This window comes from Centropristis striata, chromosome 7, assembly GCF_030273125.1.
Source record: "Centropristis striata isolate RG_2023a ecotype Rhode Island chromosome 7, C.striata_1.0, whole genome shotgun sequence".
Taxonomy (NCBI): domain Eukaryota; kingdom Metazoa; phylum Chordata; class Actinopteri; order Perciformes; family Serranidae; genus Centropristis; species Centropristis striata.
The window spans coordinates 10,884,020-10,897,663 of NC_081523.1; the positions used below are offsets into that span (position 1 = coordinate 10,884,020).

Genomic DNA, 13,644 nt, shown 5'->3' on the forward strand with positions numbered 1-13,644 from the left:
GGCTTAAAGAATCTCCTACTCCTCTAATGAACTCTTTCGCATAAGGCCCGTTACTTTACCTCGCTTGAAGTCTAGGAGAAACCAGCGGTAGCAGAAGTAGAAGTGGGTGTAGTCTCCGTTCTGGTGCATTAGCTCAAAGAGCTCAGAATCGAGGATCTACAGAGACGGGGCATCAGAGGAGATTCAAGAAGAGAAATAATGAGACTGGTTGTGTGTTTGTTGGTAATGAATGGATTTAGTGAGATCTGACTGCTACAGCATGTGCAAAGACTTAAGTGGTTCTGTGTCACCTGGATAAGAGAGCGCATGTTGGCAAAGTGAGTGTCCATCGCTCCTCCGTGTGGAAAGTTTTGATTCATTCTCTTCATGAGCTCAGTGAAACAGCTGAAGGCCATGGCCTCTGAAAGGAGGAAACATAACATAGCATATGACATTATCAATTTTGTTCTCTTTCGGTATTCATGAATAGTATCAAATAATTATTCTGCCTCCTTAACACACTAGTCCTATCTTATCTATCTTATCTATCTTATCTATCTATCTACAGTTGAAACCAGAAGTTTAGGTCCGTTAGGATTACCAAAATTATTTCTATTTGCTAAATGCCAGAATAATGAGAGAAGGATTTTTTTAAACAATTTTTTATTACTTTCTTCAAAGTCAGTAGTTTACATACACTAACATTATTATGCCTTGAAACAATTTGGGAAAGCCCAGATGATGCTGTCATGTCTTTGGAAGCTTCTGATAGATTTATTGACAACATTAGAGTTAATTGGAGACACACCTGTGGATGTATTTTAAGGCACACCTGAAACACACTGCTTCTTTGTGTAACATCATGGGAAAGTCAAAAGAAATCAACCAAGATATCAGGGAGATAATTGTGGACTTGCACAAGTCTGGTTCATCCTTGGGTGCAATTTCCAGATGCCTGAAGGTGCCACATTCATCTGTTCAAATAATTATACCCAAGTATAAGCACAACTTCTGACTTTAAAGAAAGTAATAAAAAAAAATGTCTAAAAAAATCCTTCTCTCATTATTCTGGCATTTAGCAAATAGAAATAATTTTGGTAATCCTAACAGACAGTGAGAAAAAAAGCATATGTGTCTTTTTATATAGTGTATGTAAACTTCTGGTTTCAACTGTATCTATCTTATCTATCTTATCTATCTACCACCCTCTTTCTTCAATTTCTTGTTTATTTTAATGCCCGGTACAACTAAAGGTTTATTTGTTTGGACAAATATAACTATAACAACAAAAATAGCTCATAACAGTTTAATTTAAGAGCTAATATCTAGCCATTTTCCAGGCATTTAAATGAACAAGAAATTGAAGAAAACAAGGGTGATCATTTTTTTTCCATGACTCTATCTGTGTGTCTGTCTGTCTGTCTGTCTATCTCTATCTATCCATCCATCCACCTATCTAACTAGCAATCGAGAGGAAGCTGGAGGGAGAAAGCGAGTGGGTCAACTGTCTTCTGTTGTTCCATCTATAACTGTAAAAATACACCAAATGTCAGAGAAGTGATTCAGCGTTGACTCACCATCGTCCAGAATGACTAGAAGTGGAGCCAGCAGATCACACATGCCCTGTACGTAGCCGATGTCGAGGTGCCTCCAGATATAGCTGTAAATATACAACCAAGAGAAGTGAACTTTACGGTCCTCGGCTGTTATTATCCGCCACTCATACACTGAATCAGATGCAGCTCTGGATTGAGAGGTATTTCCAAATTTTTCTTCATTGTTGAAGATCAGAATCAGAAATACTTTATTTATCCCTGGGGGAAAGTTGCTTTTGTTATAGCTGCTGCTGTATAAAAAATAGACATAGAAATAAGTAAGTATGTTAATAAAATAAAGATAAATAAGTGTGCTATACTTAATATATAACAACAATATAAAATGCAAACACAACAAGTCTTCAGTAAGATTCTTTTTTCAAGACAATTAGTGCGGAATGATTAGGCATCTCTGGAGTCCCAGGTACTTGGGCTTTGCGGTCTATTTCCAAAATCATTAAAAAGAAAGAGAGAGAGACAGCTGAGGGAACAGGCAAGTGTTAGAAGAGAGAGACAGTAGTGGTGTACGAATAAGCAAGCCAGTGAATGAGAGAAGTCAAACATTACTTTGTGGATTGTTTCATGGCTGTTATGGTGTAAAGCACATAAAATAACCATCAAACACTCAACAGATGATTTACTGTGGAGCCAGGAGCAGTTAATTTCATTTTCCTCCTCCGCATTTCATTCATTACATCCAACAGAGCAGCAGTAAATACTATGCAGCAGTGAAAAAAGTCACTGTCGGTGTTTTACCTGCACATGATGTTTCGCAGTTTCTCCAGGTTGGCAGGAGTGAAGTACCAATAGTTTCGGTCGCAGCGCTGGACATCCTTTTCAATGCGGTGTAGATTTAATGAATACAGATCCAAAAGCTCTTGCTGAAACAAACAAAACAATAAACACATTTATTGATAAAACTCATTACTGCATTGATTTGCCTAAGCACTGGCTTAAAAATTATGGTTTTTACTATTTTTCACCACACTGAGCTATTTTCTCGTGTTTGTCCTATGCGGCAAAAACATGCTATTTTCCTGGTTTCAACTAGGGTTATTGCTGCAATGCATGAAATTCAATGTTTTTGTTAATCATTTCCACATCCCAGACTGTGAAAAAAAAATCCCCCGGGCATTTAGTGTACAGGAAAAACAACAGAGGCATTATATTATAGCAGACTGGCATCTAAAGGCTTAAAATTAATTCATTAATAAAACTAAATCAACAGTTGCTTGTGATGATCAGTACTGATTAGAGGTGGGGGAAAATAGGCACCACGTCAGGATATCGTGTCGGGAAGTTGGCGAAACAACGCGCAAAGTTAGGCTTTTTTAATGTTACATTCAAAAAAATTCAGAGCAGTGAAGCTAAAAGTTGAGGAAAGTTTGAGAAAATGCTGCAATTTTTGTCGTCCATACATGTTTGATATCAGTTCAGTTCAGTTTGACTGAATACTTGGTTGTTTTTTGTGTTTGACTCTCATTGTGGAGAAATAAAAAGTCCTAAGTGAGATGAATAGACTGAAAATTTTCCCTTATTTGAAAAAAAAAAACAATTCTTGATTGAATTTAATTTTGTTGGACACAAAATGCAGTAAAACAGTTAAATTGCAATATATTGTATCGCAATACTCCCCATACCGCAAATCGCTTAAAATCGCAATAATATAATTTTGTATCTACTCAAGTATCGAGATAAAATTGTATCGTGGGGCCTCTGATGATTCACACCTCTAGTACTGATGTTGGTTAAATTTGATTGAATTCAGAGAAAGTGGAAAATAATATTGAAATGTTTTCATAGCAGTTTCAGGAAGGGGTGTTTTTTTACTCTGAGGACAAAGCAACTCGATGCACAAATGGTTAAAAAAATATGTGTGCTCACAGAGAAGGTACTCCCAGCAGATTCTTGAGACGTCGCCTTATTCTTAGTGTCTGCAGGCCCAGCCAGAGAGTCAAAGTTTGGGAAAAGGCTCTCCATCTCCGGCTCCTCACACAGGATGTGCTCTGTGCCCTCCGGGCCGGGCTTCCCCTGCTCGTCCTCCTGCCTGAGCTCCATGTGGGGGACCGAGTCCTCAGAGAAAGATGATGATTCACAGCGTCCCTTCCTGCTCCAAGGCACCATGGAAACTTTGGCTTTGGGGATCTCCTCCATCTCTATGGCTGAGGGAGACTCATCAGATTCAGTCATGACCTGAGCCTCGTCTGTCTGAGAGGCAAAGTAGGTTTCTCTGGCTCTCCCGCCGTCTGCTGAGAAAACCAGATTCTTTTCAACTTCGGGAGCTACGGGATCAAAGGATATATTTTCTCTCCTCTCTGCCAATAAAACCTCTTGCGGTTTACTTGTCTTTGATTCAGCAATTTCCTTTGTCTTTACCACATTTGTTTTCTTAAGCTTTGATGTTTCTTCAGTACTAACTTCTACTTCTTTTTTCAGACTTTGCTCAACAAGTTCTCCTTTTGTTTCCGTGGCAGCTGCTGACACCATCACAGTATCCTCAGCTGGCTCTTCTTTTTCTTTTTCCCCTGACTCTAAAGCTTTAATTCCTTGAATGTCTGCCAGTGCATCTTTATCCTCACACTTGATCCCCTCTGATTTAATTCCTCCAGACTCATCAACAGCTTCTTCTGTTTTGGGTTGCAGACTTGTCTCTTTGTTGGCCATCTTGGTATTTTCTGCAGTTTTGGTCTCATCGGGTGCTTTATCCTCCTCCTTGTTCTTCACTTTCCCTTGGCTGTCTGTCTCTTCTGTCAGACCTTCACTCTCTACTACTACAGGTTTGACCGGGCTCTGAGGCACCTGAGGGACAGCTACAGATCTCTGGATTGTATCAGGCGCAGCGCTGTCCTCTGTGAGCGAGCCGTCCGACAGGCCGGAGGTGACTGAGAAGTTGCGGGAGGAGGGGTGTCCCGAGTCAGGAGAGCTCGTCTCGTTCTGCAGAGCTCCGTTGGGTATCTTCTGCACCTGCTTGGCCTCCTCGCTCTTGGGCTCCGTCTCGATCTGGTCAACCTCCTCGACGGACTCAAACACCTGAAAGAACAAGCCAAAGGGAAGCAGGCTGCTCCAGGGGAAGGGATGGGAGGATGTGAAGAACTAGCAAGGGAGAGAATGCAGGGATGAGGAATATTGGTTCAGAAGGTTGAGATCACATGCATTACTTTAGGATCAGGATAGTAAAAGTCTAAAGAAGCCATTTAGTTTGGTTGAAAACATTTAGAAAAGACCATCTACTTTATGCACGCTGCTACACGTTGAGAGTTAAATACCTGTGTGCTGCTGCTGGAGTCACTCTGCAGGCGAGCCAGACTCTGCCTGTCTGAGCTCTGTGAGGACTGGGAATGGGTAATGAAGATAAAAGGCCAAGAAATAATTATAGAAAATATTTTGAATATATATTTTGTGATTGTACATTGGCTCATGTGCTGTGCTCACATTAAAGGGGCATTTCGTTGATTTAGTATTGCAATTTTGTAAACCTCAAGGAATAAAAATGAGGAATGAGCCCTCATGCTCTAAAAATGTTGGATTTCACATTTCCTATAATAAAACTGATGGATTTTCTTTCGAACTTCTCAGCCTGATAAAGTCTTTCATAATGCAGATTTTGCATAACTAGAAAGCTTGCCCAACTATACAACTGTTTTAGGCCATATTTGTTTTTTAACTGTGCATATAAGTGTTCATTACTGCTTCACCTCATTGCTGACGGTGGAGTTGCGGTGCATCACCTTCTGACTGGTACAGTCGATGCTCGCTCCAGAGGAGCACTTAGCTAATGCAGCAGCATGTTGCTCCTTCTCCCGCTGGCGAACAATCTCCTCACAGCCGAGCCACTCATGCATCGTCTGTTGGTAGCACACTCGGACCTGTTCATCCACCTGGGGTGAGGGGGGAGGGCTCAGTATTTCAGGTGGAAAATGTTTTTGGATGCAAAGCCACAACCATGGAAACAACAAACCTCCTTCCTCTGAGCTTCTGACATCCCAAACTGGTAATGACCTAGCAAGAAAGGCCACACCTCTTTACGCAGCGAGGCGTCCACACCGCCAAAGTAGACCAGACGAAGCAGCTCCTCCTCTTCGTATGCCTGAAGACACAAATACTTTTTTTTATTAATCTTTGGATTTTTCCTTAATTTAAAAAGACAATGACATCTGCCTGCAACAGCATTGTAGACAGAGGCCTCAGAGCAGCTTTCACTGTCAGTGCAGTTAATTAATGCATCCAAGAGGGGGGAAGGTGGGGAAGACAACCGGCAGCTGTGATAACATAATAGCTGTGATCATTATTTTGAACTTAATTAGCAAGAAAATGTATAGGAATCACCTTTAAATTGTCCAGATGTACATTTACATAAATGGTACGTCTTCTCAAAAGTGCATAGATACATACAACATAGATACAGGTGGATATGTTCGTCTCTAATGGTTGGTTATAAAATTTAATCTCACTGCTCCATGGAAATTGGTTAGAATGGCAAGTCAGACTAAGGATGGAGTGTAACAAGTTGACAATTCTGCCTGATATCAGGAAAAATTAGTGGAACTACTGATTCCAAGGTCAATAAATTCTAACACTTGTATGATTGGCTACCACAATAATAATCAAAAATGATGGTAACACTTTATTTGTTAGTTCGAATCTGACTCGGAGCACTTTCCCGCATGTCTTCCCCTCTGTCTCTATCAAAAATGGCCAAAAAATATTTTTTAAAAAAAGACGAAGGAGGCTTTATGAATGTTGTCATTCAGTGTAATTTGGTCAATTATTTCACCTTTAATGCAATGCTGACATCGTTTGAGATGGCTGAAACCATCACAGCAAAGAAAAAAAGTAGAAAACTCCTCCTTATAATGTATAAGTACACTTAAATTGTTGACTAAGGTATTTATAAATCAGTATAATAATCTGTTTAACTACTTCCTTACTTCCTGTTTGAACATACATGATCACAAATGTTAAAAGAAACATTTTTTCTTTTCTTTAAAGAACAAGTAATCCTCTTTGGTTTTAGTTTTCTTCCCACCAAAAGTAGAAAATGTATATGTATGTGAATATGTCGGGGCCCTCTGTTTAAGGAAGTGATCCTGTGTTCTTGTTAAAGACATCCCAAACAATGTCAACTTTGCATTAAAGGTGACTTAATTTACCGAATGACACTTAATGACAATATTCATAAGCGTGCATAGTCTCCTTCATCTTAACGACAGATGTCATGTATACCCCTTCAAATAAAGTGCTACCAAAATTACATTTGTATAATATACCAAGAAAAAAAGACAAATAATATTTGGGTAACGCTTTATAATAAGGTCCTTAATAACCATTAATTAACAAGTAATAAGGCATTGTTCTCGCTTTAGATCCGGTAGTTGCAAAAAGCACAGTTAACTTATTGTTAACTTATAATAGATGAGTAATAAAGTATATTTTAATATCAATAAGCAAACAAAATAAGATTAATAAAGGCATGGCAAAGACATAATGGGTGGGTCATGGGTGTTTGTAATGCCATTATTAACACTTATATAAGCTTATAAACACACAATAATGTTAATAAGCATCTTGTAAGGACCTACAAGGGCCTTATTACTTGTTAATTAATGGTTATTACAAGGACCTTAATATAAAGCGTTACCAATATTTGTAATATACAGTACAGGCCAAAAGTTTGGACACACACCTTCTCATTCAATGCGTATTCTTTATTTTCATGACTATTTACATTGTAGATTCTCACTGAAGGCATCAACACTATGAATGAACACATATGGAATTATGTACTTAACAAAATAGTGTGAAATAACTGAAAACATGTCTTGTATTTTAGATTCCTCAAAGTATCCACCCTTTGCTTACTAGAATATAAGACATGTTTTCAGTTATTTCACACTTTTTTGTTAAGTACATAATTCCACATGTGTTCATGAATAGTTTTGATGAATCTACAATGTAAATAGTCATGAAAATAAAGGAAACGCATTGAATGAGAAGGTGTGTCCAAACTTTTGGCCTGTACTGTATGTAAATATGTAAACTAATTTTTATGTTCAGGTGAAACTCTCAGTGGTTTCAGGTAAATGTGACTACTGTCCAAATAAACTGTAGGTGTGGACTTTGAGAGTGGCAGCAGAGCCATTAGTCATGCTTCATGCACACTGATGTGAGACTAATGGTGTGAGCCACATGATTAGCAGAGGATGAATATGGATGAGACAGAAGAGTGACAGAGGGAAAGAGAGAGCCTGGGACTGGACATGCATGTGTGTGTGTATGTGTGTGTGTGTTGATGGCATACTGTCAGCAGCAATGTGAGGTCTGTGTTATATGCTGTGACACCAGAGATGCTTACTGTGCAGTCCTGGAGGAATGTCTGCCACACGTCTGTGGTGAGCCCTTTGTAGGCATCACACGGCACGTTGGGCTCCACAATGGTGTGATTGACGAGAGCAGAGAGGTGTGTGCGCACAGTGGAAAGGTGACGGCAGTATGCCAACCCTGGTTGACAATACAGTTCATTAGTTAATGGCTCTATGGATGGATCTGTGATAATTAAAATGAAGACATCAAGTACTTCTGCCAACACGGCATTCTGTGTGAATGTGTTCTAATATTTAAAGGGATAGTTCACCCCAAAATAAAAATGTATTATCACATTACCTGTTCACTTATTTATCAGTCCACGGGTGCATCTCAATACACTAGAATATGATGGAAAAGTCAATTTCCAGTAGTTCAAGTCAAATAGCTCCAACCATGCATTGAGTGCATATAGATGGACATACTTTTCAGAGGCCAACACTACCATATTAAACATATTTTTAAAAATTGGTCTTTTGTGATAAGTATTTTTTTTTAGTTTTTTTGAGACACAGAATTTTAAGTCTTCATTAAATGTGAGCCATAATCATTATAATTAGAAGAAATTAAATAAATTAAGGCATGAAATTATTATGTGTGTAATGGGGCTACATAATGTGTTATTTCCACTTTTTTAAATTTAATTACATACATAAATACATTTTCTAGGATATTCTAATTTATTGAGATGCACCTGTAGATTGTTTGTAGAGATGTCAGCCCAAATATAATAGAACTAGATGGCACTCTAAGAAACTTGAAACTCAAAAACTCGACAGCAATGTCTCTATCCAGAAATCATGACCCGGTTACTAAAGATAACCCCCAGTCCTTGTCATTAGCAGGGTCATGTAGGAACTATTTTCTTTCTATCATAGTTACCTCTGCCAAGAAAATACTGTTTGTCAAATTGCCTGTTTTTCAGCAGGATTACTGAATAACTACTGGGCCGATTTTTATAAAACTGTGTGGTAAAGTTTAACGTGGACCAAGGAAGAACCTATTCAATTTCAGAATGGATCCAAATCACAAGCCAGATACATAAATTAAGGTTCACTTTTGTTACAAAAACGGATCATTTTCATGGCTCACCAGATCAGTTTCTTTTGCTCTTTGTTGTTATCAATCACACCAAACCAATCTAGATTAATAAACAGCACTACAGGTAAGAGGAAAAATCTGCATTTTTGATTTTGGGGTGAAACTTTAAGGCTTTTCAGTGTAAACAATAAGCAGTCACATACAGCCGTAAAATGCCCGAGAGATGATCTGATTCTTCATGTTGTCGCAGAGCATCTTCAGAGGAGCCCTGCAGGAAGAAACAACACAGAGCATTTCATAGCTGAAAAAAACACTATCATTAAACTAATCACTTGGTGCTTGAGAAGTTACTCATATCGTTCTGAGATACTGTAGCTAATGCAGAGTTTATTACAGCGTCGGCTCTAACCTTTAGTTATTCAAATGATCACCTATTCTGTTGCCATATAGAACAAATTGGCGGAGGCATGCCTTTTTTCACAGCCTGTTTTATCTGCCGTTGTTATCACCTAATTTTCCTGTGAATTCATATTCCCACGTTTGTGAGGTAAATGTCACATAATTGTCTTCTGGGTAATTGCTGGGTTCTTGTTTCTTTGTTCCTTTCACACTTTCGTCTGTATTGTTGAGGATTCCTGGTCGGCACTGATGGATGTCAGGTTTGTGATTCCCTGTCACCATCTAACACGACTCAGTCTCGCTTGACGCCTGCTTATCTCTCACCTCTCATGGTTGCATCCCTTGGGCGTCGCCCCATCAGAGAAGCTCCCCTGAGAACAAGAGGAACACGAGGACTTCCTGAGAGTCGGATGCCACATTGTAGCTCCCTGATCCATCAAGTCTGGAGGAGTCACTGCAACATGCACACAAACAAACACACAGATACACACCATTATTGTCATTTAAAAAGCATCATGCTGCTTGAGCTTTCCGCAACAATTTCATTTGCCCTTGGATGATTTAAACACAGCTGCAAACACTTTGCATAAGCAGAATTATGCTCATCGATTGTGATCTGCTGAAGGCACTTCAGAGTACAATTTGTTTGTGCTTGATTCCTGTTAGAGCAAAGACAGAGCATATAAACAAAATAATTTATGCAGTCTGCAAATGATGCACAAAGCATGAAGCCTTCATATTCAATTACATTTTTATAGAGAGAAAGATCAATTGAGCAGAAGCCTTTCTCAATTCATCAGCCATATTTGATCAATCACTTATCCTCCCAGTCGGCTGTTAAAAGGTTACTGCGCTGTAATGCAGTAAAATAGGTGTGACACGGGGCGACAGGGAGTGGGAGGGGCTTTAATAAAGGCATGCATCAATAAACATTGCCAGAGGTGCAGGACAGGCCAGGAGGATATTAGATGCAGCGAGTTAAAAGCAAGCTGACAGACAGGCAGACGAGCCAAGGTGTGACAGTGTTACAGCTGCTTCCGGTGAGTGAGGGGGATTCTTCGGGACAGCTGCAGGACCGCTTGGGAACAACCAATGTCCCTGTTTTGAATTGGGTCTGTCCACTCAGTTGAAGGGAGAGGGAGGAAGTCAGATGGGGAGGATGGGTTATAGTCACTGTAACAAACAATGAGCAACATTCTCATGAAAATGCAACAAAGTGGAGAGGCCTGTGGGTGCTGCTCATTATTATTTGCTTCTCTGGAGGGAATCTTACCAAACTCTGACTGGCTGTTTGGAAAGAGGATGCGGAAGACATAGTCTGTGGCCTCATCTTCCTCCTTATCTGAGACCGAGTCCGAGGATCCAGATCCCTGAGGAACCCTCTTCCGCAGCTTGGGAAACACCTTCCCCTGCGATGAGAATAAAACTGATATTAAACAAATGCCAGTGACAAAAAATTCACCATTATAGCCCAGCTAAGCCGGCTATGTGAATTAAAGATGATGAGTGTCTGCGTGCTTCAGCTTATTAATAGTGGCTGAACATGCGTGGGTGGTTTTCATTATTATGTTTAGCTGCAGACACACTGATACTCACGGTCCAACAAAAACATCAATTTATTAACTCTCTGTGTGGTGGTGCAGAGAGAACATCAAGCCACCCATTCATTAGCATCACTCCAACCACGATTTCAACCCCCACAGTGCTTCTATTTCAAAATGTCCTTTATTGATTTATTGATTAGATGAGGCTGATTTTTCTCAAAGAAACGTGTAATTTGAGTTGTGGATGTGAAGACGTCCTGTGCTGACCTTTCCCCTCTGAGACCAAAGTGGAGGGTCCAGCTGGCCGCGGGGAAGCAAACCGTTCTCCAGGCAGGAGAGGAACTGGAGCAAGTGGCCTCCTCTGGGGAAGCGAAGTGGAGGTCTCTGGATCCCATCCTGACTGACTAGCACCACCGTCCCCCCACTGTCAACTACAGGAGTTATACAGGAGATTATGAGTTTAATTATTCATGATACAATTTTGTTTGATGGCTGTGTTAAATTGCAGTCATTGATAACAAATAAAACAGGCAGTGTAGCACACATTAAAGTTATAATTTGCACTTAAATTGACAGAAAATGTAACAAAACCCAATCATTTAAAAACAAAAAAATTGTACCATAAAATGAAGGTTTGTGAGGACCCACCTTGTTGATGGCAGTGCAAGTAAACTATTTCCCCAAGAGGGATCGTCATGGCATAGTCCCAGTATACACTGAAAAATATAAAATCAAATACATCCTCAATAGAATGACTAGTCTCAGCACATCAGGTGGATCATCATCTAACAGTGAAAAATAAAAATCCATAGTGAATGTTTATCCGAGTCCAAATCTCAAGGAACATTAATTTTATGGCTAATAAAGAGAGTAGTCCGGAGTGTTCTCAGTAGCAGAGTTAGCTAATGTAATAATCAATTTTTTTTGGTGAGAGGAACCATGCACAGGCCCAGGAACATAACACGGTTTGTGGGTTTGAGAGATGTCTGACAGTGTCTCAGTCAATAAACCATCTGCTGGCTGCTGGTGTGCTGAAAATAAGCCTCATCGGATCAGCTGCATTGACTCGTATGTACTGAGCCCCTGAGCCACACACAAACACACTGCATTATTCAGTAACACCCGAGTGTTACACAAACAGCAGGGAAAAGAAGTAAAGATATATGGCAGAGGGTTTACATGTAGATATTCTTGTATGAGAAGGATTACCAATATTGTTAAATGTAGGCTTTGTAGACGGACACAATTAACATAATCATAATCCATTTGCTGTTGGATAATTTTGCACCTGCGTTCATAGTCCAAGTCTCCAACAGAGCCGTTCATGAGCTGATTGGGCGTCCACTTCAGGGTCATGAGGTCAGCATTCTGGTGCAGAGAGAGGTAACCAGGGATAGCCTCCATGTCGTCCCTCTGAAACAACCATATGGACAGATGTTTTGATTTTTTTGCAACTGACACAAGAAGTCAGCCCTATATATCTATGAGTGATTGACAAGCATAAGTCAGTTACCGGCTGCACCAGCACATTGTTTTTGCCAAACAGTAGGGTCACCCTGTTGTTTTGATGCAGCGACTCCACATATTCACGAGCTGATGGAGAGGGGGAAGATCGTTCATCCATGCTGCTGCTGGAGTGCCGCTTCTGGATCTGGAGGCAAAACATATCACACCAGATAACAAACATTGTAAACCAGACCTAAACTGATGGCTCATGCAGAATGAATTACAGCTGGTCAGTCACAGTAAAGCTGTTTTCCATGAAGAAGATCTCTTTTTCAAATGACTCAAGATAAGAAAAATAAAAGATGAATTCATGTGCACCAGTGCATCCTCCCAAAGACCTACTTCTGCTTGGAATACACAAATACAAATACAAAGCACCATGCAACTGTAAGAGCACTGTGATGCTGTAATATAGAACGAGTTGACCTGGTTCACTGATGAACACTGAACAAGTGTGAAGGTCTCAGAGACACTGTGTTCTTTCTCCTGGGACACGCCGTGCTTCACTTTATGCAGTAATGTTAGTAGGTTCTCTTTAATCTGACAGGCGACATCTCACAAGGAAACAAAACTGATCAGAGCCACCACTGAAACTCTGCCTGCTATGGCATCCGCCATTAACATAAAAATGAGCTTGGCAATAATTATGCATGTTCATCTACTGTATTATTTCTTTTAATACTCACACACAGTGCAGGCCTCTTAGTGGGTGAATCCTGTCTGCAGTGGCCACCATGGATGCGATGTCTTTGCACCAACTCGTCAGCAGACGGGTCTGTCCAGAAGTGGTCGGCCGTCTTCATCTTTGTGTACTCCAAAGCACACGGACCGACTGTCACAATGAGGGTGAACAGTTATGCAGTGCAGACACTAGCTATAAGATTTCATTATCAATTATCATTCATTAGATTATCAGTATCCGTAACACCAATAAGCACAATTATAGATGACCCAGCACAATGTTTCAGAATAAAACCCAGGCCACTGCTATGAACTTAGCATTAGGGCATGTTTTTGGTTGTGCAGAAATATGTTTTTTCTGCTTTCATGTCTTTTTCACAATTACCTCAGATTTATCTTGAGACTATCTTGGTTGGGAATTGTTGCCTAAGGGTAACAAATTATACCAAGAAAGCCTCATCTAAAAAGGTACAGGTAGTAGCACATGGATTGAATTGCCTGCTGAAACCCAAATTTGTCTTCCAGCAGCAGTGCTCCTG

The 13,644-nt window shown here is 40.0% G+C and overlaps 1 protein-coding gene across 2 annotated transcripts in view; it reads right to left on the reverse strand.

Moving 5' to 3' along the window:
• The window catches only part of sgsm1a (small G protein signaling modulator 1a), a 32,431-nt gene that overhangs the window by 2,699 nt on the left and 16,088 nt on the right, over positions 1–13,644 (reverse strand). The window contains exons 7-23 of one of the 2 annotated variants that reach the window (XM_059337493.1): positions 13,111–13,256; positions 12,432–12,569; positions 12,207–12,331; positions 11,567–11,634; positions 11,186–11,349; positions 10,648–10,783; positions 9,699–9,828; positions 9,179–9,243; positions 7,927–8,072; positions 5,533–5,661; positions 5,270–5,452; positions 4,841–4,906; positions 3,459–4,604; positions 2,331–2,455; positions 1,557–1,639; positions 291–400; positions 60–156 (exon numbers count right to left, since the gene is read on the reverse strand). In XM_059337493.1, coding sequence (XP_059193476.1) covers positions 60–156; positions 291–400; positions 1,557–1,639; positions 2,331–2,455; positions 3,459–4,604; positions 4,841–4,906; positions 5,270–5,452; positions 5,533–5,661; positions 7,927–8,072; positions 9,179–9,243; positions 9,699–9,828; positions 10,648–10,783; positions 11,186–11,349; positions 11,567–11,634; positions 12,207–12,331; positions 12,432–12,569; positions 13,111–13,256 — 3,057 coding nt within the window. Of the gene's footprint in view, positions 1–59; positions 157–290; positions 401–1,556; positions 1,640–2,330; positions 2,456–3,458; positions 4,668–4,840; positions 4,907–5,269; positions 5,453–5,532; positions 5,662–7,926; positions 8,073–9,178; positions 9,244–9,698; positions 9,829–10,647; positions 10,784–11,185; positions 11,350–11,566; positions 11,635–12,206; positions 12,332–12,431; positions 12,570–13,110; positions 13,257–13,644 lie in introns of both variants that reach the window. The other variant, XM_059337492.1, reaches the window with a different exon arrangement.